This window comes from Sturnira hondurensis, unplaced genomic scaffold (assembly GCF_014824575.4).
Source record: "Sturnira hondurensis isolate 20B ecotype Veracruz unplaced genomic scaffold, ASM1482457v3 Scaffold0019006, whole genome shotgun sequence".
NCBI lineage: Eukaryota > Metazoa > Chordata > Mammalia > Chiroptera > Phyllostomidae > Sturnira > Sturnira hondurensis.
Genome location: NW_028091637.1, coordinates 8,050,014 through 8,072,183, shown reverse-complemented (window position 1 = coordinate 8,072,183; position 22,170 = coordinate 8,050,014). Strand labels below are relative to the sequence as shown.

Here is a 22,170-nt window from a genome sequence, read left to right as displayed (position 1 = left end):
TAAAACACTTGGCACAGTGCCTTGAATACAGAGTGTTTTTTGGTACATAAAATCATCTTCACTTTCACAGTCCCTTCCATATACACTCAATGCATGTGATGAATAAAGTACATTTTAGCCTGTCTCGTGTTTGTATTTACATTTTATCAAGGCAGTTCAATGTGCAGTTATATTTTTGTCAAGCAACTTTAAAAACTACCCTTTAGGTAAGAAAAGGATTCATAAAAAAACTTTCTGATTATCTTTAATTAGCTGGTAGCTATTAAGAAGGTCGTAGTATAGTATTCCCAATTAAATAGGGATATTAAGATGTTATCTCAGGTTTAAGATATTATCAACAATTATTAGACTGTGATGGATAAAAGGCAGAGAGACGCAAGGCCATTCTGCAAACCTGAGAGCAAACATCTCCCTTTTCTAAGGTGACTGACTACTTCATTTTTAGACAACTCTAGTTCTTTTTGTTGCTCTCACCTCTTAGACTTACTGACTCCCAATCACTCAACCTCCCCTCACTTCCTCATAGCACCCAATGCAAAACAAACTCTCACTTTGGAGCCTTTCCCAAAGTCACACTGCCTGAGCTTGAACCCTGAAGTAAGCCCCTCCAGACTTCTTAGATGCCCATGGTTCACCTGATGTCACTTCTTTGTTTCTGAGAGTTATCAAACCCGACTTTATTTGACCAAAGGTGGTTCCTGGTTTTCTTCGGCTAGTAGGCTATAACCTTCTAGAACAAGTACCTCAAAAAGTCACAACAGTTTTTAAAAAATAACTCTGTATATTTGTTTTGCTAACATAACTGCTCAATTAGAAATGGAATTCCCATTTCCTGAAGCTGGAGTCCTATGCTTTCCCAGACTGCAGTCTCTGGGGCAGACCGCTGGACTCAGAGCCAGCACATAAAGTGATTAAACTGTGTCTTACAGTGGCCTGAGATCCATCACTCCGAACCCAAGGTTGTTTTGCTGCCACATGAAACACATGCCCATTGCACGTAAATTAAAGGGCACCACTGGTTTTACATTTTTCCAAATTTTGTTTCCATTTTTAAGGAGACCCCATGTCAAGTGTTTTGATATGCAGTGTATTAGTCAGGTAGCTAAGGACTTTTCAATCAAAATTTTATCAATGTTAAATCACAGTGAGTATACCAAAATGCACCATTCAGACAAGTGAAAAAATTTTAAATGATCTATAAGAACTAATATACTTCTTGTGATATATTCCACATTTTCAAAATGAGTAAAAGTGTTGCAAATGACCTGGGTGGGGTAGCTCAGGGAATTGAGCATGGGCCTGTGAAGCAAGGGGTCACTGGTTTGATTCCCAGTCAGGGCACATGCCTGGGTTGCAGGCCATTTCTCTAGCAGGGGACATATGAGAGGCAACCACACATTGATGTTTGTCTCTCACTTTTTCTCCTTCTTTTCCCCTCTCTCTATAATAAGTAAGTAAGTAAGTAAATAAATAAATAAATAAAATATATATTTTAAAAGTGTTGCAAATGAAGAACAGACAATATCTTGGGTGGCAATAAACTTTGAGACACTATCACGATTTTGGTAGGAACAAATATTTTGTGATTTACTGCTTAGGGGAACTGACACACAATAATATTATATATATATAATTGGTAAAAGTTAGGCAATATCAACACGTAATTAAAGCATATTATGCATTATCCCAATGTGTTATGATTTAACACAGCTTCAAATGTGTTAGATCAATTCTAAAACCACAAGAGACTAGGAGTCTCAGATTCAATAGAGTAGGAAGATTTTTAGATTGTTCCAAGTGCTGCATGCAAGAAACAGAATATGTTATTTGAAATGTGATTTCACCATGAAAAATATAAAAAGCAACAAGCAAGTGGTTGTGGAGGTGCATATTCTGGTAGGTAGACAATGAACTTGCATAAAATTAAGGATGACTTTAGACTAAAGAAGCACTTAAAGATTCTATGCCACTTCCATAGAGAGACAAACTTCTATTAATTCTGCCTCCAATGCTTTAGTGTTGAGATAGCAAAGTGGGAAACAATTTAGTTCATCACTGCTACCGCTACTACCAGTATAATGATCACAGTCATCATTGTCTTCTTGATACAAATACACTCCTATATAAATGTTCCTTATAATTATGTATACACAGATACTGTGCCAACAAAATGCTAGTGAATTATACAAGCTTCAAGGCAACATGTCAAAAAATGTAGAAGAAAGAAAGACACAGGATTATCCCTTCATGTGTTCTCTCTTAGATTCTTTGAACATGCATATTTTGAAACTCAGAGTCACAATGATTGTTCATTTTTGTCACTTTTGTCACCTTACATTATAAATGTTATTTTTCATGTTGTTAAAAAGCTTTATTATTTATTTATTATACTAATTCACCTAATAATTGTATAATTGTTTAGTCAATAGAGAAGACATGCAATAAACTCCCTTAAAATTTCTTCCATTTTTAGGTACTGGGTTTGCAAACTCTATTTTAAAACATTGCTTTGGTTCAGTCAGTCCATCATGGTGAACATAAAATGAGTCATACTTCAAAAGTCCTAACATACTTCCTTGAATGTGGGGAAAGACAGAGAAAAGGAAGCCTTAATTATTTACTACCTGTTATGAGTTAGACACTAGGTACTTTAAATATGTCATCTTAACCTCACATTAGTACACACATGGAGGTGTTAATGCAATATTATCTATACCTAAGGAAAGGCTAGCTTCAAAGAATCTAAGTAGCTTTCATTGGTAAATAATTATGCAATAGTGGGACTAGGAATCACAGGTACCCTCCTGACTATAAAGGCCATTTGCAATTATTATACCATACTTATTCCTATTCAAAGTTGCATGTGTATGAATGAATAAAAATAGACCCTGCCTGCAAATTTTTAGATTAGATCAACACATAATCACAATCATCTTTTATTTTATCTTTTCACTGAGACCTTAGAGCACACAAACTTTCCTGAACCCATCCATATTATTTATTTATTTATTTATTATAGAAATTAGTGCTTCTTCTTCTCCAAATTGAATTTATGCATGGTTGGATCACTATATTAAAAACACAATTGATTGCTATATTAAAAAGCTCAGTTAAAAACATTAGCAAAGCAGTGAAGAGTTGAGAGCAATGGAGAGAACATGCTACCGGGAACATTTGTAATATAGTATATCTGACTCCAACTGTTCTGATAACCAAGGCCAAAAAGGGAAATGAATTAAGTTATGTATTTTACATTGTCAGTTGAAAAAAAGTACATCCCTTCATTTGGAGAGATACTGGCCTTGGCACTCAACTCAAGGAGAAATTCATCATTTGCTTCTTTGTATAAAAACCATTGAGTAAAATAATGCACAATTACTTCCACTCTGGCATCTCAAAAAAGCTAGTAATGTTAAGTGTTTGTGTCATATACTATCTGTCTAAGAAACAGAGGTTAAAACATTAAATTATAGCTCCGAGAAAGCATTTAGAGGGCAGTGCAATTCTATGGTTCAGGTATTTTGCTTTCTGTTAAACTAATTTGACCCTCAGTCTGGGGAAATGTTAGCATGTCTGCCAGGCAGTACCTCTCCAGTATCAGACACCGCTAGTGCACCTCCGGCAAGTGCTGAACCGTAGCCCATTCATGACTGTATTCTCTGACGGGAACCTCAAGTGTCCACTTTGTGCCGTTGATTAAAAAGGGAACCCTGTGCTGTCGGTACCAGACATGCTGATTCCTGCACTTACAATTAGCTTCATTTAATATTGGCCATTGTCTTGAAAACACTTTTCTCCTGCTGCTGTTATGTGGACATTGCCCCTGAAATGACTGAGGTACAGAGTGGTACCTGTGGCCGCAGGGGGTGGTGCACTCTAAGCCCATGGCTACCACTCACTGAAAGATTCTATGGCAGAGACCCCATCCGGGATGCTGCCTTTCCCTCTGAGGTGTGCACTCCCTCACCAAGTATAGTTTCCCTCTGACTATGCCACAGAAGGGCAGCCATATCTCCAACCATCCCACACATACCCTGAGCAGTGTTTGGTCTCCAGAAAAAAACCAGGAAAGTTTCCCTTCACCTTTTAAGTGCAAAGCCAGAAAGTGGTATTCAGAGGCAGTGGCCCAGGGAGCAACTGATGCATGAAGAATAACTTGAGTGGACACTGATCAGCCACCCCCACAACACAAATACCAGCCTGGTAGTGCGACAAAGGTGTAAAATAGGTTTTTACCACAAATCTGTTGAAATGATGAATCGTTTACAGTTTCTCTAAATTTCTAAAAGTACAGAATTCTAAAGGCTGGCAAGAGAATATTAAACAAGATATATATTTGATTTTCCTGGTTGATAATCCTCTGTTGCTGATACATACAAATAAATCCCAGAAAACCAATATATGATGAACTTAAAAAAGTATAAATATATACTTAGTGCTTTAATAGTTCAGTACTACAATCACACATGCTATACAACTGAAATACCAAGAAATGTCTCAATCTCTCCCAACTCTATTTTTCTAATATTTCATCTGCCTTTTGAAAAATTGAAGAAAAACACAAAAATTCTAACTTGAAAGGGAAAGCACTTTATGCTGATTATAAAGAATGTCAGTAATAGCATTGATTTGGAATATTTATAAAAATAAATTGATTAGAGCAGGGATGGGCAAAGTATAGCCCAAAGGCCAAATTCCACTTGCTGCCTGTTTGTATAAATAAAGCTTTATTGGAGCATAACCATGCATATTCATTTATACCTGGTCTGTGGAGGCTTTTCCCCTAGAAGACTGAGTTGAGTGGTCATGATATAGACCTTATAGGGGTCAGAGCCTAAAATATTTTCTATCTGTACCTTTAAAGAAAAAAAATGCTGGATTAGAAGTTAGGCATGGGATTTTGCATCCTCCTAGCCTGCCTCTCTGTCCCGCCCCAATAAAAATGGGCTAAATAACAGTCGTGTTTATCTGTCAGAGCCGTCTGCTTACATCTCCTTTGGTTATCAGTAACTTGAATAGAGAAAATAGCGAGCCCTCAGGAAAAGTCTTTAAGACTTCATTTGTGTAAGGTAAGAAAGAATATAAATGTCTCAGCAGGAACACAATACCAGCACATGCATGCCTATTTGTCAACTATTTGTATAAATATCATCTACAAAGTCTTGTTCTCTGTTTAATGACAGTTCTTTGTAACTCTGTCTTCTGTTAGAATCTATGCTCTTTGAAGGCAAGGAATGCATCTGTTTTATACCATCTAGCCTTGGTTTCTCACACAATTGCAGGAGTTCAGAAAATATTAGTTGAATAAATGAATAAAAAATAGAACCAAGTCTTCCTCATTAGAACTTATTAAAAAGAGAAAATCAATTAATGAGTGCACTTAAACAAATGCAATTTTGTAATCAAAGTAGATGCATAGTATTTGAACAAAGAAATGAAACCGATTTTCATGCATCACTTGTGGGAACACATAACTCTGTGTCAGGTCTTTTACAGTAAATACAATTTAATGGCTAATTGTTGTTAATTGAAGGTACTAATGGTCCCAATTTTTAATTAAGAGATGGAAATCATTTGTAATTAGCTCATGGTCTTCAGGAAAACAGAAGCCGTTTAGAGCTGGAAAAGAAGTTTTGTTCTTTGAAGTAATTTAAATGCCACTCCTTCCCCCATCCAAATCTTGGGATAATTCTATAGAGTAATTCTTACCCAAGAAGAGGAAGTGTAATGATGGGCTTCAACGATGTCTTTGGTAGAGCATCACACATGCCAAATTAATGAAGCTTTCCAATGCAAAGTGATAATATGGACTGGCAAGCACAATGTAGAAAAACGACATACTATTTTAACAGTGAATTTTGCCTTAATTTGGGCAAAAATACCGCTGTGAAGGACTTTGTTTTCAGAGTATAATTTTCTGGCTAGATCAGATGCTTAAGGACTTCATATTCAACCACACTCAGTGAAACTCTATTGTGGCTTGAGTTTATGTTTTCTGTGAAATCTTGTGAAGTTGTACTGATAACACTGACTGTTTCCAACCTCCTTTAGCTGGTGTAGAAAGGATAGAGCAGAGAATGAGTACGTGAACTCCTGAAGTTCTGTGGGTTCCTCTCAGGTATGTTTGGGTCCTTTTCCAAACACAGATTCTAATTTTGAACTCTAAGGTTTTTTAGAAAAGGAGAACAAATTTTGTTTTTAATTTGCTCTGTCAATAGCTTTTGCTTGATTTCATGATAACACCCTTCAAGGAAATCATGCTTAAAGCAACTGAGATAAAATTTCAACAACAAATTATTTGTAGTTTTCATAAAGTCAACTAAGAAGAAGAAAACTGAGGTCTTGGAGCAATTTTTTCCTTAAATTTGTTTAAAATAGGAAGATCTTTTGCAGAGTAATAATTGTTCTGGGAAGGAAACACTAAAAAGAGAACAGGCTATTGATTTTGCATGAAAATGTTGGGAGTTTCAACCTCTGTCATCTGTTCTTGAAATGAGCCAGATAAGGTGTAGCTGAGACTTTGACAAGGAGAGGTGACTTCAGTGAAACCAATCAAAGGCTCCCATTTCCCAAATTTCAGCCATTCCTTTTGGACAGCACCACTCCTGCCTTAGCTCTATTCTTCCAGAATTTAAAAAATGTATTTGCTGTTTAATTATTACCTTAGATTTTTCCTAAGCAAAGTATTCCTTAAGCCATGTATTTGGTGAACTTATTCTGTTATTTATATTTACATGAAAGTAAGTATAAAAAACTATGCAGCTGCTGAAATAATAATGAAATGTTTGGGTCTCTATACTCATGAATTGATTTTAAGTGTTAAGTTGGTGCGCAAGTCACACCCTAAAAAGCACTAATATGTACACTTTTATGCCTTTAATTAAATCTATATTCCAAGTGTCCTGGAAATAAGTTGATTTTTAAAAATTCTTTATTGTTTTTGCAACATGTTTTAGAATTATACTCTATCAGTGATCCCATATATCAGGGAAATTGTTCCTGATGATCAGCCCTCACCTTATTAAGTCAAAAACTAAATAAAACAACTCCAGACATAAAACATACCTCAATTAAATAGCAGCTTATATTCACATTGCTTGATTTCCTTAACTTTTGTCACCTTCAGCTCAAGTCCACTTTGGCCACCTGCTCCCATGATCTTGACTTTACCAAGAAATGGTTTATTACCCCCCAATCTTCCATCCCAGTATTCTACTTCAGACCACTTCATACAGTTCAGTGACATCTCTAGTCCCCATCTTCCCTCGTTCTTCCCGTTTCTCGCCTCCCACTGCCCCTTCTTTTCTCTCTCTGTTGACCCCGGAAACTATAGTTTGTCACTCAGTCACCCACTTGCCAATATTATCACCAAACCTTGCCCCTTCCTCACTTCATGCAGTAAAACCTTAGCCTTGGATTAATCCACCTGTGTTACTTTCTGGCTACTGATCACTGCTGTGGAAAATCAACATCTTCACATATTGGCATCACAAAAATCCATAGTCTGTAGCTTCAAATCGACCCCCAGTTCCACCCTCCAAACTTCCTATGCATTGCTGGTTCACTTTCTTACTCCCTAGTTTTCCAAAGCTAGTTTTCTACCTATCATCTCCTGTTCACTCTCAGAAGATCTTATTTAATACAGCACATAAAAACAAATAGTATTCATCATGTAGCAAACCCTTTGAGTTCCTATTCCTACGTTTACAAATGTTTATGCCTATATTTCATTCCTTCCTCTTGTCCTTCCACATTCCGGGAAGCATCGAGCTTCCTCGGTGACCTTGTTCTATCAATCACCCTCTTTATGAATTACATCTTGAAAGTTTAAAACTCTTTTCTTTCTATGTGTATAGTTACTCTTACAATCTTTGTTGCAGGCTCATTGTGTGTGTGTTTTTTCCTTTGGCCAGTTTTATTTTCAAAGATCTTCCTACTTGTCTTTATTCTATGGACATTCTCTGGATGACAAGACAATTCCAAGATAATAACTCCAAAATCCACCTGTAGCTAAGAGCTATCTTCTGAGTTACAATATATCTATCAAAATATTTATTAATTTTCTCTATTTGGATGTCTCATAAACACTTCAAAGTCAACATGTACAACACTGAACTTGGCCTTTTTCATGCCAGACTTGATTCTCTTTCCTCCTGTTTAGATCCGTGGAAATGGTATCTCAGGCTATTGAATTAACAGGAACTTCAAAGCTACCTTTAACTCTTCTCTCTCTTTAATCCTGGCTTCCATTTATTTACTAAGTCACATATTCTACTTCTTTAATATGACACAAATTTGTCAACTTTCCACTCTCATTTCCACAACTTGAGCACAAGCCAACTTGATTTCACGCTTGGATTCCTGAGTCCTGGCTTGCCTTTTCTAGTTCTGTCTCTCTCCATTGCATTTTCCATGCTATAGAGCAATCACATGACCTTTTCGCTTTCCCCCATCTCTCTTTATGCATCCCTGTCCTTTTAACCATCTATAGTTCCTTGAATTTGTCACACCCTGCTGCTACCCAACAGTCTTTGTACATGTTGCCTCCTTGGTCTGAAACTTTTCTCCTTCCATTTAGTTTTTACGTATTAATTCCCATGTGCCCTTATTTCTCCACTGAGATGTTTCTTCTGCTTTTTCCAACCTCTACTGTGTACTAGTTGTTTTTTTCCTTGTGAGAAAAAACATAGCACCTGNTTTAACCATCGACAGTTCCTTGAATTTGTCACACCCTGCTGCTACCCAACAGTCTTTGTACATGTTGCCTCCTTGGTCTGAAACTTTTCTCCTTCCATTTAGTTTTTACGTATTAATTCCCATGTGCCCTTATTTCTCCACTGAGATGTTTCTTCTGCTTTTTCCAACCTCTACTGTGTACTAGTTGTTTTTTTCTTTGTGAGAAAAAACATAGCACCTGGTAACAAGCATCTTGTAACATAGCACCATAGCACCTTGTGACAAGAATGATTAATATAGTTGGTACTAATAACGTTTGAGCACTTATTTTATGTTAGGAACTGTTTTAAACAAGCTATATATCTTGCCTAATTCTCACAACAATCATATTAGGTAATTATTATTAATTACTCAAATAAGTAATTTAAGCTAAAGAGATGTTATGTAATTTTCCCAAGTTTCTACAACTAGTAAGTTACACAAGTAGATTCTGAACTCAGGCATGTTACTGGAGAGTTTGAAAAGTTAAAAATATCATACATGGAAGCTCTTTAAACACTGGGTTGTAATCACCTTTTGTATCTAGGCTCCTAATTGAATGCTAGGTTCTTAGAGGAAAATTGCAACCCTAGCAGACAATGCAGTAATGGCCACTCCCAATAAATATTATTTGAATATATTTTAAAAAGATGACACGTGATTCAGAGAAGAAAAGAGTTCTATAATCAGATCTCCTCTGACCCCAGCCTCAGTGTCGACCATTGTGACATTTGGCCCAAGAATGACAAATGACTTGCTATCATCTAATTACCCACACTGCTTCCTGTCTCTAAGAGTTTACATACCCTGCTCCATTTGCCTCCTGTACTTTTCCCACTCTCGTCCAGCTGGTCAAATCCTATGTGTTCTTCCAAATCTAGCTCAGCATTCACTTTGTTTTTAAGGGTTTCTGATCTCCTTTTTAGATTTTAGGTTTTAGTTCTAATCTACTTCATACATGTAAATATCATAAAAAATGAACAAACAACAATCATAACAGTAAACTAGACCATGTTTTTAAATCAGTGGTCTATTTTGTATTCATCTATGTATAACTGGTACCTGAGTGTAGTGCCTAACACTCAGAAGGTGTTCAATAAATGTTTGATTCATTGACTGAATGAAATTAGGGTTATGTCTCTGTAGATTACGAAGCAGATACTTCAACTCCAATACAGTATGATACTTCAGTTTGTTCCTACACTGACAAAGAATTAAGTGCTATTAGAGTTGTCCAATATTGGCACATTAGGACACCTAAGAAGGGAATATTACAAAGCCTCCGCCTGCTTTACTTTCCTGATTTGCCCAAGGGTTGGGCAAGGGATATTTCAATTTTCAAAAATCACTCACATTGTTCATGCCAGACAATTTACAAACATTTTAAAAAGGCAAGTCTACTTTCATTTACAGGTAGCTAAAGAAGTCAAAGAACTCTGCAAATTTATAAGATGTCCAACCACCAATTCAGTCTTAGCAGGGGAAAACAACTTTAAAATCCCCCAAATTGTTCTTTCTCCTGTCACTTCTATATTGGCTCCTTCATTTGTATTCTGCTGATGGTATCTTAGTACTTTTAAAAAATTCTTAATGACATCATATCTGGGCTCTCTAACTGCTCTATATGATTGCTATACCTTGCTCCTTAAGCACACATGAAACTGCCAGATTATGTTTCTTATGGCACGACTTTGATTGAGTCATTTCTCTGCCCAGGAACACCCAGTGACAGCTGTCTGTGGCATTAGGTGGGAACTCCAAGCCAGATGTTCTGCCTCAATGATATGATACTAGTAAGTGCTTTTGATGTTTTCATTGCTTTTTTTGTGTGTGTTCTTAAAAGTGAAATCCGGAAACCCAGTAAAGTTTCAGTGTATGTATTTTCTTATCATTAATATTGATGAACTTTCAAGAGTAGATGCCTCTTGTTAAGCAAAGAAACCAAGTAAAGGCTGTATATTACATTAAGCAAGGTATGCTGAATGAAACAGGCACATTAAAAGATAATAGGAAATACACTTTGGGGAAAGATAAGAGATGTTTTCATCAACAACTTATAGAGCTCTCCAAGAGGAGCAAAGTGACGTCACAACTGAAGGCTGACTCGATGTTTCACAGTTGAACTTGTAAGATGCATATTCCGCCGTGAGCACGATTAAACAAGTTCACAGGACATGAGGAAAGGATTACCCTTTGGAGGCTGGGTCAAGCAAACCATGTGGCCAAGAACATGGTGTTCCCTGCTTCAGAACAGTGGCCCGACTCTATTGACTGATGGGCTCTTTCATTCTCTTTTTGGCTTTCATCTCCTGCCCTGTCTCTCCACTGCCTCTCTTGGTTTGGATGTTATGTCCTCATCATCTAACACATGAAAGGATCAAAGAGTTCAAAGCTTTTCAGGCTGCCAGTATTTTATTTGGTTTAAAAAAATCAACAGAAATGAAAACCTGTGCCCATTTTTCTCTTTGCAAGGAACCGAAATTCAAGGTTAAGAAAGCACGAGATCTGTGGAGTCCAATATAAAAACCCACCTTTTCACATACATGTACTCTATTATAAACTGCACCACCAAGTTTTATGAAACAACTTAAATATTGCTAAGTAAAATCCTTAGGATACTAACGTATTCTCAAATCAGCCCCTGCCACTTTGCTGTACACGTGGAACATTGGCAGCTTCTCTTTCAATATCCAAAATACCACTTTTGGAACAAATCTGAAGTTTTGATTCATTCAACAAACAATTACATTGAGCACCTACTATGGGTGAGACACTGTGCTGTGTGCTGAGCAAGCAAAATGGGATGATTTCTGATTTCAGAAGAATTCTAGTCTCTAAAGCAGTGCTTCTCAAACTATTTTTTGAATTAATCTGTGCCCTCCTTTGATAAACATAAATATCCATTTCTTCCATGAATCTTTTATCCATAAATGTTTCATTTCTCAGAAATTGCAATGAACCCTCCTAACCCTGAGAACCACCGATACACACAACATAGACTCTACGTTCTGCGTATCCTTAACAGACCAAACGTCTTTGAGCTTTTCCTTTTTATTACAAAGACAACACATTTATTTTCCATACACAAAGTTGGATGGGAATATTAAATGTACTTTTTTGAACAATGCTCTACCCACCTCCTCTCCCTGCCCTGCCCCCCACTCCCTGCCCCAGCACTGAAATTTAAATTCTTTGCACCCAGCCCTGTTGAGAATCACTGCTTTAAAGAGTTTTGGAAAAAAAGAAAAAAAACAGGCAACCTCCATCTCTCCCCACCAATCAAATCTGAAAGGAATTAGAATTTTCCTACCTGACACAACAGCTGGTGGAGTATCATAATCCTGTCTTGGGACTGAATCTTTGAATGAGAAGAGCATGAGAAAGAATGCAATGAAGTACAAAAGAAAATAAAATAGAATCTTAGCTCTACAACTTGGAAGTGCCCACTGTATGTCATGTGGTGGCCTCAGCCCCCTACCTCCAAGCTTGTGGGGCATTATGACCCCTATCTAGTTTATAGTTGATACAATGGTCCCCATAATCACCACACTGAATATGGTGTAAGGCCCCATGTGACTTGCTAGGACAGTGGAGTCTGTCCCAGAGCACTGTCATCTTCTGTGGTCTGTCATTATTTTGGTCACTTCCACAGGGTAGCAATGTGAAATTTGTACACTCTCTGGCTGACACAAAAGTTCTACAAGGCAGACCACATCTGGAAAGAGCCCAGAATATGAAACAAAGTCCTGGAGATAAAAATAAAGAATGGAAAATTTAAAAGAAATAAATTTAAAAATTGCACAATTCCATGCTGTATGGGGGCTAATGCATTTTGATCACTCAGCTCCACTCTGATCCCAGTGGCTGTTGGTCAAGGCCACGGAGCCTTGTGTGTTTGAACAGTGACAGTGGAGACAGAATCTATTCAACAAATGAGTGCTATCTTCTTCCAAGGTGTCGTAATATTGGAGGTGGCGAATGGTAGGGAACAACTAATTAAAGTACATGGCACCCATTGAAAAATTTGGGGTTACATGGGACCAAATACATCTGCCTTTTTTTGAAAATGAAAAAGAATGTTGGCTTAATACAATTTCTTTAGCCAGAAGTCTAAAAAAAGGAACTTGGGTCTGGCCTATGACCCAAGGCCCCCGGTTGTAGGAATGTAAACTTCTAATCCAGCCCCTATGCCCCTTGGAGGGGTAAATTGTATAAAAGGACCAAATATTGCTTTCATTCAAATAAACTGCCAAAACGTGATTAAATGTATGTTCTGTGTGACACTTATTTCATTTATATAATCATTATTTCTTTAAAAAAAACCCAAAGACCCCAAACTTCATTTTTCTATTGACTTGAACACTTCATTTGGACTACCAGAAATTTCTCCATTTAATCTCCTTGCCACAAGAGGACAATGGTAATCACTTTCTTGCGAGAAGACAGATAAAAACATCAGCATTACAAGGTACTTTGACCAGCAAAAGCAAACATTGATCAAAGATTTAAAAGCAAATAAACTTTAGACATGAGTTATTTTGTTTTTCATAACAGGTATGTGAACTAGCGACTTGATTATAATACCCAAAGCTAGAATAAGTAGAATCATTTTTAAAGGGTCTACAAATATTTATTAGTAGTGATAGCAATCCCTAGTACTTATTAAATAACTATAATCATACATTATTACTACAAACAAAAAGTTAATTTTAAGATCATGCCACTAGTAATTTTTCCAAATATATTTCATAACATTTAAAAATAAATAATAAAGTAAATCACGCTTACTGTTGTATACTTGGAGAATGTAGAAAAATACAATAATTAAAATATGTATCATCCCTCATTCCATAACCCAGAAATAACCACACTTGTTGTATTTCTTACAGCCTCACTTTGTATGTATTTTTTTCTTATTTGTTACTTGTGCAAATTTACATCCTGCTCTTTTGATTAAAGATTGTACATTATCCTTTCCTATTTATTTAAAATTCTTATAGCTTCATGCAGTGTTACGTTTTAATGTATGGATGGCTTCTGACTTAATTATTCTTCTTTATTAGACACTGTAAAAACACTACTTTGAACAGTTTTAAGGCATAAAGCCTTTTCTGCTATTTTAGAATATTTTCATAGAGCAGCTTCTAACACCAAACTTATTGGTCACTCAGTAGAGCTGCTTTGAAGCGTGTTGAGTCTCCACCATGCTGTCCAATTGAGACTTTTACAAGTTGAGATTCTTATTATCACATATTGAGAATGTTTATTTTAATACTTTCTTCAGTAATGCATGTTATTTTTATAACTTTAATGGGTAATGTGTATATGTCTCTGTGTGTATTTGATTAAATGAGTATCTGCATTATATTTTTCATTTTTTGACATTCTATTTCCTCATTTCTCACTATCTATCTATGTTCTTTTATCTGTTGGGCTTTTGTATTTTGTTCTAGTTTATTTGAACTAAGAATCTATTTTTAAACAGCAAAACCTTAATATTTGCCATTAAACTTTCATAATACTAGACTTTCACTTCATGCCTATTTGTTTATTGTTTAAAGTCTACCTTCAAAGTTTATTTATCTTACAATAAGAGTTAATAAAATGTGAAAACTGTTCCCTTTTATCTATATTTTTGGTCTTGTACTTGACTATTTTTTAATTAACTGACACTTTTTTCTTGAAACCATTTAAGAAGATATACTCATTACCATTTATGAATTTACAATATTATTTTCTAGTCATGAGTCCATTTAAGATCATGTAATGCACTTTGTACTCTTATTTCTAATATTTATATTCATACCTAATAATTGTGAAAAGACAATCTCTAAGGAAAATGAGTAATTAAGAATTTTCACCAGATATTGTCAGCATTTTTTAGTAATAAAGAAGGAATGATGTGTGGCTGAAAAAAATCAGAGAACTATGGTGAACAAATGGAGTACAATTACAAGATTATCTTGGTGAGTGGCTACGGTGACACCATGGGAATCCAGTGAGACCACAAATCACCAGTGGTTTGGAGAACACAAAGAGAACTGCAGATAAGGAGCCTGCAGAACAAAAACTTTTTATTTCTTTCCACAGATTGGGGTGACATTGTAAGCCACTGGTGACCACCAACTGAACAAAAGAAAAGGAGATAAGGAACTTGTAAAACAAGATTGTCATGCAATTTGGAGGTTCTTGTAACATGGTACAATCCCCAGTGGCTTCTGCTGAAGCTTACAAGAGAGTAGTAAGAAATTATGGTTAACAGGGCTTTGGTTCTATCCAGGGACTCCTGTGACAAAAAGCACACAAAAAAGTGGGAAAGCTAGAAAAGTCTTCAAGGTCAGCAGAGCCTTGGAATAAAACAGTTACACTGCTTACATAGAATTCATTTCTCTGAAGGCCCGAAGATTCTGTCTAGCTTAAAAACAGGTAGAGAGTTAAACAATTAATGCTCGAGGTGGCAAGTGCTAAAGGATGGGTTAATTAAATTACATGGCATCCATTTCAAAACTGGGGGTTGAAAGGGATGATATATATCTAATTTTGTGCAGACAAAAAGAGATTTGTCCTCATATACTCCTTTCCCCAGGGATCTTAGAAAGGAAAGTGGGACCTGGCCCATGGCCTAAGGCCCTCCTTCTGACGCTGGAAAATTCCAGTCTAGTGCCGACTCCCCATTAGCGCCAACAATGACTGCCTTTAGAAGGTTCACTGAATTTCTCTCTACTCTGCCCCTAGAACTTATTTCTGGAGTTGTGGCCACTGTCTTGAGTGGCCACAAGCTTGAGTTGTCACTGCTCACACCTTGTTGTGTACAATTTCAGTGAGCGTAGGTGTCTGCAAGCTTCTGAAAAGTTACTGGTAAGAGAGAGACATGCTCAGCTAACTTTAGATTGACTGGCTGTGACAACATGGTGGAGAATGGATTGGAACCAGTTGAGACAGGAAACAGGAAGAATAGTTAGGAGACTATCATAATTAATCAAATGAGGCCCAGGGCACAGAGCCTAGAAATGTGGAGGAAGGGATGTATTTGACAAATGTATGAGACAAAATTGGTGGGACTGGAAAAGTAATTGTATATGGTGGTGAGGAAGAAGGGAAAAACCTAGACTGAGTGCTCGGGGTAGCATTTGACTACCAGGGCAGATGGTGATGGATACGGCATGAGAGAAAGCAGGAACATATAAGAGGAAGGGGAGGAAACTGGGGAGGAAGTTTGGGGAAGCTAATGTGAGTAGTTTGGGTCATGCTGACTTTGAGATAGCAGAAGGAGATTTACATGAGATAGGTAGCAAGTAATTAGAAAAGTGGGTCTAAAATTTTAAGATGAAGTTAGTGTTGAGGACTCAGATTTAGGAGGGCTTGGCAGAGCAAGCAGAGTTCAAAATCATGAAAGTAGACGGCATTGCTAAGGAAATCATGTATTAATGAGAAGAAATGAAACCCTGTCTTAGCAGCCTGTGAAGGACAAGAAGAAGCAATGGCCAGAGGGGTCCCGGGAGACCTAGGAAATACTTGGTCAGGACTCACAATCCAAGAGCTCTGGGGACAAACTGGGTTCAATATTCAAATATAGAAACATTTCCCCATAAGATCCAAATGTTTAGTTTATCTTAAACAATTGGAAGATGAGGCCACCCAGGTCTGTACGCCTATGTAGCCATAGTGGGCTGGGATTGAGCAGTGGAGGCCTTCTTTACATGTGGCATGTTCCAGGCTGCGGGGGGGCCACCTCCTAGTTCATCCAACACTCAGAGATGTTGTTAGCATTGCATTAAAAATATATGTAATTTAAATATAATCTTCAATATTCCTGATATTTATAGTACACGACAGATGAGATTTGATGATATATTTCTAAGGTTTGTTGCATACACTCAGCCACCTTTTATTCATTAATGTGACTTGGCTGGCCTCCAGGAACTTTTCGGATTTACAACCCTGGAAGAGTGTGTTAGACGCTAAGGAAGTAGAAATGTGAAAGAAATAAGTTATGCCAAATGAAATAGAGCAGGTCAGTGAGTTGTGCTGTGGATTTGATAATTTCCTATATTCCTTCTGGTGACTTGGATTAGATTCCCACCGGTTCGTAGCCACTGAAGATAGGGGATAAGGACCGCTTGTGGGATAAGCATCTATTAGGTTTCACATTGTATTAAGTATGTCACATATATCATTCCATTTAACACTGGCAACTTTCCTGGAATGTAAATATTATTTTTCCTATCTTGTAGGAGGGAAATGAAAGTTCAGAGAGGTTAAATAACCTGCCTAAACATGCATAACTAATAAGAAGCTGAGCCAGACTTGAGTTCACTCAAGTTTGATTCCAACTTCCACTGTTCTTTCCATGACAACAGACCACCTTCCCAGCAGTGAGAAAGTGTGTTGAACTGATGCAATAGGAGGGAACATTTGATAGCCACTCCAAATATGAATTAAAAATTTATATAAAATGGATCTGTGATGGCACATTAAAGTGTAAGAGTGACAGATCAAGAAATACGTATAACAGTATTCTGGACACTGAACATAGTGCTATTTTGTTGAATAAATCAACAAGGTAATATTGTTTTCTTTCTTCCTTTCCAGAGCCTCATGAAATTTTATTCCTTTGCAAAACATTGATTTATACAAAGCTTATAATATACCTAAGCATTTTTAGTACAAACATGAAGGCAGAAAAGATGGAAAAATATGCTACAGGAAATTTGGTATTAAAAATAAGCCATATACTTAAATTAAAACTTTTGCTAAGAACAGGAGAGAGTGCACATCACTTTTGAATACTTTGGCTATTGCCAGCTGGGTAAAAATTGTGGCCTTGTATAAACATGTCCTTGTTGAAAACACTCAAATGCTAATTGCAATATATGTTGTTGAACCAATAACTATTATAATTCTAAATCTGTTCTGTATATTTTAGTTTCTTTTTCAATTCCCTAAAGGATGCAGCCCTAATCTAAGTTAAACTTAGCTCTTATATTTTTTCTGGTTGGCAAATTTGAACTTCAGCAAGTCAGCTGGCTTTGCTTTTGATTCAAATGAGTGGAATTTATAAAGTGTTTCTTGCTATGCTTTGCATTATAACTCCCTCTTTTATCAGATTCCAGATTGTTATTCAATATAATAAGCTTGCAATACTTCACTTATTGAGAATTTATGATCCTTTAAGGAGATTAAGGCCGATATGAAGGGAAATCAATGGCAGGCACATGAGAAACTTCAGGTCTCCCCACACTGTTCACGGGGTCTGTTTTGCTCCTAAATAAGCAAAGTGCCTACAAACAACCCTTACACGTTGCTAAAAGCTCTGGAAATATTGTCTTCAATTCCATCTCCCTTCAATTCCTCTTCAATTAGCTCTGCCACAGTGAAGAGTTAAATGACTTCTTAGACACGACTTTTAAATGTCTACCTCAGAAGCCTAAGGACTCCCTTGGCCCAGTGGGAGCCTTCAGACGGGTACAGGATCAGCAACTGCTTTTTATAGATTTAAAAAGCTCAGAGAGTGGTGCTTTGTTTATGCCAATAAAACTAAATTTCTCTATTGAAACAAAGTGACCTATTCCATTAGGTATATGGACTTTCTTCTTATTTAGAGCAGATTACTGAGGCCTCAGTGGGCATGTTAACAACTTCTTATATTCTAAAAAAGCCTACTTGGCAAGCAAGCCATTGCTTTAAGGTAAAATTTACAGTATGTAGCTAGTGTACATAGTATATGAAGATATTTGGAGATGATGCCAGCACAGAAGTGGTGACTATGAGACATATAGGCTTAAAGACATAGAGTCAAAGGGGCCCTATCCATCACATTCGATGCTTCAGCTAGACAGAGAGGGAAACTGAGGCTGGAAGATATTACTTTTCCCTAGGACAGATGGGCACAACAGGGCTCAGTCAAGATTTGAGTCTAGATTCCTGACTCCAAGTCCAGTGTTCTTTGTATAATACTTAAGCTGCCTCAATAAGAAGAAAATATCTTTTTCTTTCTACGTCTTTAAAAATAACAAAACACCTGCATTAACAGTTATAAAAATAAAAACTGTTAATGATGGTTTCACCTGAGAGGTTGACTTGAATGTTTTTCATTGTTCTCTATAACGGTAACTAACAAAGCTGCAGTATTTCAGGTTGTAGTGAACACTTGCCCTCTTGATTATTTGGGGAACTGTCTTTGAATAGATTAAAAAACAAACAAACAAAAAGTTGTACTGATGATTTCAAATGCCTCACTGATAGAAAATCAACATTGGCATAGGCATTTTTTAGTATATCTTTGTTCTCGAAGGAAAAATAATGGCTGGTCAAAAATATGCCAACTTATTTTAAAAAGAGGATCAAGTACATTAGAGTCCTTTCCTATTTTTTGACATCATCGATGCCAATACATTCAAAGACAAGATGAAAAAAACTCAATTATGTCAGGCTGTCAATTACTTTTTACTGACTTAAACCTTGAAATAAATAAAAAGCCCTGCAGATTAGTCCTAGCCCAGGTTGGCCGCTCACCTGTGACTAACCTGGGCATGAGATATTAGCTGAAGTGGTAAGCATCTGGGAAAAGAATATTAGGCTCAGGTGTATTGAGTTACAAGATCTAGATTTGCAGGTGCATGCATAAAAACACTTTTCCAAAAACAGACATTGTACCTGGTGCATTGTGGCTTAAGAACAAGAAGTAACTCCCATTTAAATGCCACACGGCCCAATCGTCAGGGTTGTCAATGGGAGAAACCATGTCCCAGCATCGAATGTGCATGCAGAAAGCAGCTTGTTCCTGCCGGAACCTGAAAGGTGTGTTAGTCAAAGGTATAGAACCAGTTCTGCTGATAATGCCAGTGAAGAGAGAGCGTTTCGTCCTACTGAAGAAGTCTAAGAAAAAGAGACCAAACAAACTCTTCAGCTCACCGTTCCTGTTGTGCCCAACGAAAGGTGGTTCATCTGCTGTGTCAGGGGGCCCATCATGTTTGCTGGCTGCATGGACATGGGATGGTCCATCGTCGGTGTGATCACAGCACCCTGGGAACACATACAATGCCCATCTGAAAACACGCTCCGCAAAGAAGAAAAATTTTAAAACAGTTAAACACAGGATACTGCGTTAACATCCAATCTGTTTATTTATTTATTTTTTACTGAAAAGGCTACATTCAACCTCAACCATGGATAAGTTTTACGCCCATCCATGTCATCTTCTGTTCATCTAAATATAGCATTAGCGACTTCCTTTCCTCTAATTTGACTGATCATGTGTCAAACGTGCCTGTTATTTATAGTTCCAATACTTAAGGTAGGATGTATTCCAAGACACCATATGCATCCCCTCTCTCATTGTTCTGAATACAGATGTCTCTGCATAAAAATACGAATATCATAGAAATTCTCTAGTTTTTATGGATATTGAATAAGACTTTTGGTTTATGCCATTTATCCAGGATTTACATGGATAATTTTCATCACCTCCACACAGTCTACCACTGGGGTGATGATGCTGGACCAGATGGGTTCCTTGACCGGATCTCTTTGAAGGACATATTCAAATGTAGTACACGTGCTACAAAAGTTAGAGTCACTACTTCCCATTATTTTAAATTTAAATACTTTGATCTGCTTTCATTCTCTCTATGCTTCTGGCACAAGACTGAAGAATACTAAACTGTTAACGCTGGTCAACGCAACCTTGCTAAAAAAATTTTTTAAATGTAAAAATGTCCAGTATTTCATCAGGTGTTATGAAATCCTACTTTTAGAACATGCTTTCTGACTTATTTTAACTATTGTAATGCAAAAAATATAGACATTTAAAACAATGTCTGTCCATATATAAAGTGTCACATGGTTACTGAAGCACAGTCAGGCTATATACCTTCCCTTCCCTTTTCCTCTACCTACTGGTTTGCCTTAATTGACTAATCTAGACAATAGAACAATATTTTCTAAAAATTAAAAATCCAGGGTTGGATGGAATCTTTTATAATTCCAATTTTATAATTTTATCATTCCAATGTTTTCAAGATGATGATAAAGGCAGAAGTTCATGCTATAACAACTCATTTAAATGCTCTGTGGTAATAACATTATGTGTCAGTGTATTATTTTTTCTGTAAATATTGTCTTTTCACTATATGACTTTCCCCCCATACATTTAAGTAAACATTCTGAAGAACTAAAACTAGGAGAGATTCAAGTAGATGACAGGCTCTCAAACCCCAAACTAATTATCCACAAGCAAATGTTCCCTAAAATGCTTTTGCTCAGGTGATTAATTCCTCATGTTACTTTCCAAATTCAACTTCCCAACTGTATCTGTTAAAAGATCAGGCAATCCCTCAGCCTTTTTTATGGGCTCCTTCCATTCATGTGGGGAGAATAGCAATTGAGCCAAACATTTAGAAATGCTTAATATACAGATTCAGCTTTGTTCCAAAAGGCATTCGGACTTTTGAGCTAGAATCAATCAGAATATATATGTGTTATTTTATAGGTCTTTAGCTTGTAAATACACACAGCTGTGGATTTGTGTTATTTGAAATTTATAGTGCGGCGAATTGTTGTTCATCAGGATGCTTCTTGAATGAGAAACATGACAAAAACTTTTACATATAACTCAGAGACATATAACTTTTTCTTCCTGCTGTCTGAGTTTCTTTAGCAAAAGCATCTTTATTTTATATTTTAAAAAAGGCACTACTGGGCTTCATTTCAGGTATTTGTTGGGCCAGACCAGAAGTAAACACTTTAAGAGGAGCTGCAGTTGTTTCTTAAATCACTTAGAGAAAAACTATATAGAATAATCTCCAAGTTAAGACAAGTCCTAAAGCATTTTTTTTCAACCCATAAGTGGCACTTTCACAATATTTTAATCCTTAGCAGGTGCACAACTTCAATACTTTTTTTGAACTTGAGACTCAGCCTATCTTTTTTAGAATATTTGCCCCTAGAGATTCTAACATAGAGCTAAACTGTCACGGTCCTGGAAACCTCTCCATTTAATCAGTCTGCTCCAGCCACATAAAGATTGTTTGTCATAAATCAGAGATAAAGACCAAATTGTGTTTGGTAAGACTACTTTCCTCACAAAGCCCCAGGGGGTGACCTCATTCCCCAGTGTTCCCGAGAGGGAGACTCAAGTCTTTGTTTGGAAGGCAGTATGCAAATGAGATATGTGAGTATGTGACAGATGAATCAAATCCATGCATGATAAGAATAGAAGGACTGAATGCCTGCATTCGGAGTTAATTTAGGAAGGACTGTCTGGTTTCCTTAAAGAATCCTTTCTCAGAAAGTGTTTGGGGACTCATTTGATTACAGGTGCCACAAGAATGAGTGCTGCTTCTGTGCACAAACCAAACACCTGGCAATCAAAGGAAAGAGTGGGGAGGGGTTTGTCATAATTTGGAATTGTAAATGGCAGCACTAGGCACAGAGTGTAAAAGAGGGTAAGGAAAA

At 36.8% G+C, this 22,170-nt stretch overlaps 1 protein-coding gene across 6 annotated transcripts in view; it reads right to left on the bottom strand.

Moving 5' to 3' along the window:
- Positions 1 to 22,170, bottom strand: part of RBMS3 (RNA binding motif single stranded interacting protein 3) — a 480,675-nt gene that overhangs the window by 42,954 nt on the left and 415,551 nt on the right. For 4 of the 6 annotated variants that reach the window (XM_037070856.1, XM_037070858.1, XM_037070853.1 and 1 more), the window contains 2 exons: positions 19,630 to 19,740; positions 12,026 to 12,073 (listed from right to left, as the gene is read on the bottom strand). In XM_037070856.1, coding sequence (XP_036926751.1) covers positions 12,026 to 12,073; positions 19,630 to 19,740 — 159 coding nt within the window. The remainder of the gene's footprint in view (positions 1 to 12,025; positions 12,074 to 19,629; positions 19,741 to 22,170) is intronic. The other 2 variants (XM_037070857.1, XM_037070854.1) reach the window with 1 other exon arrangement.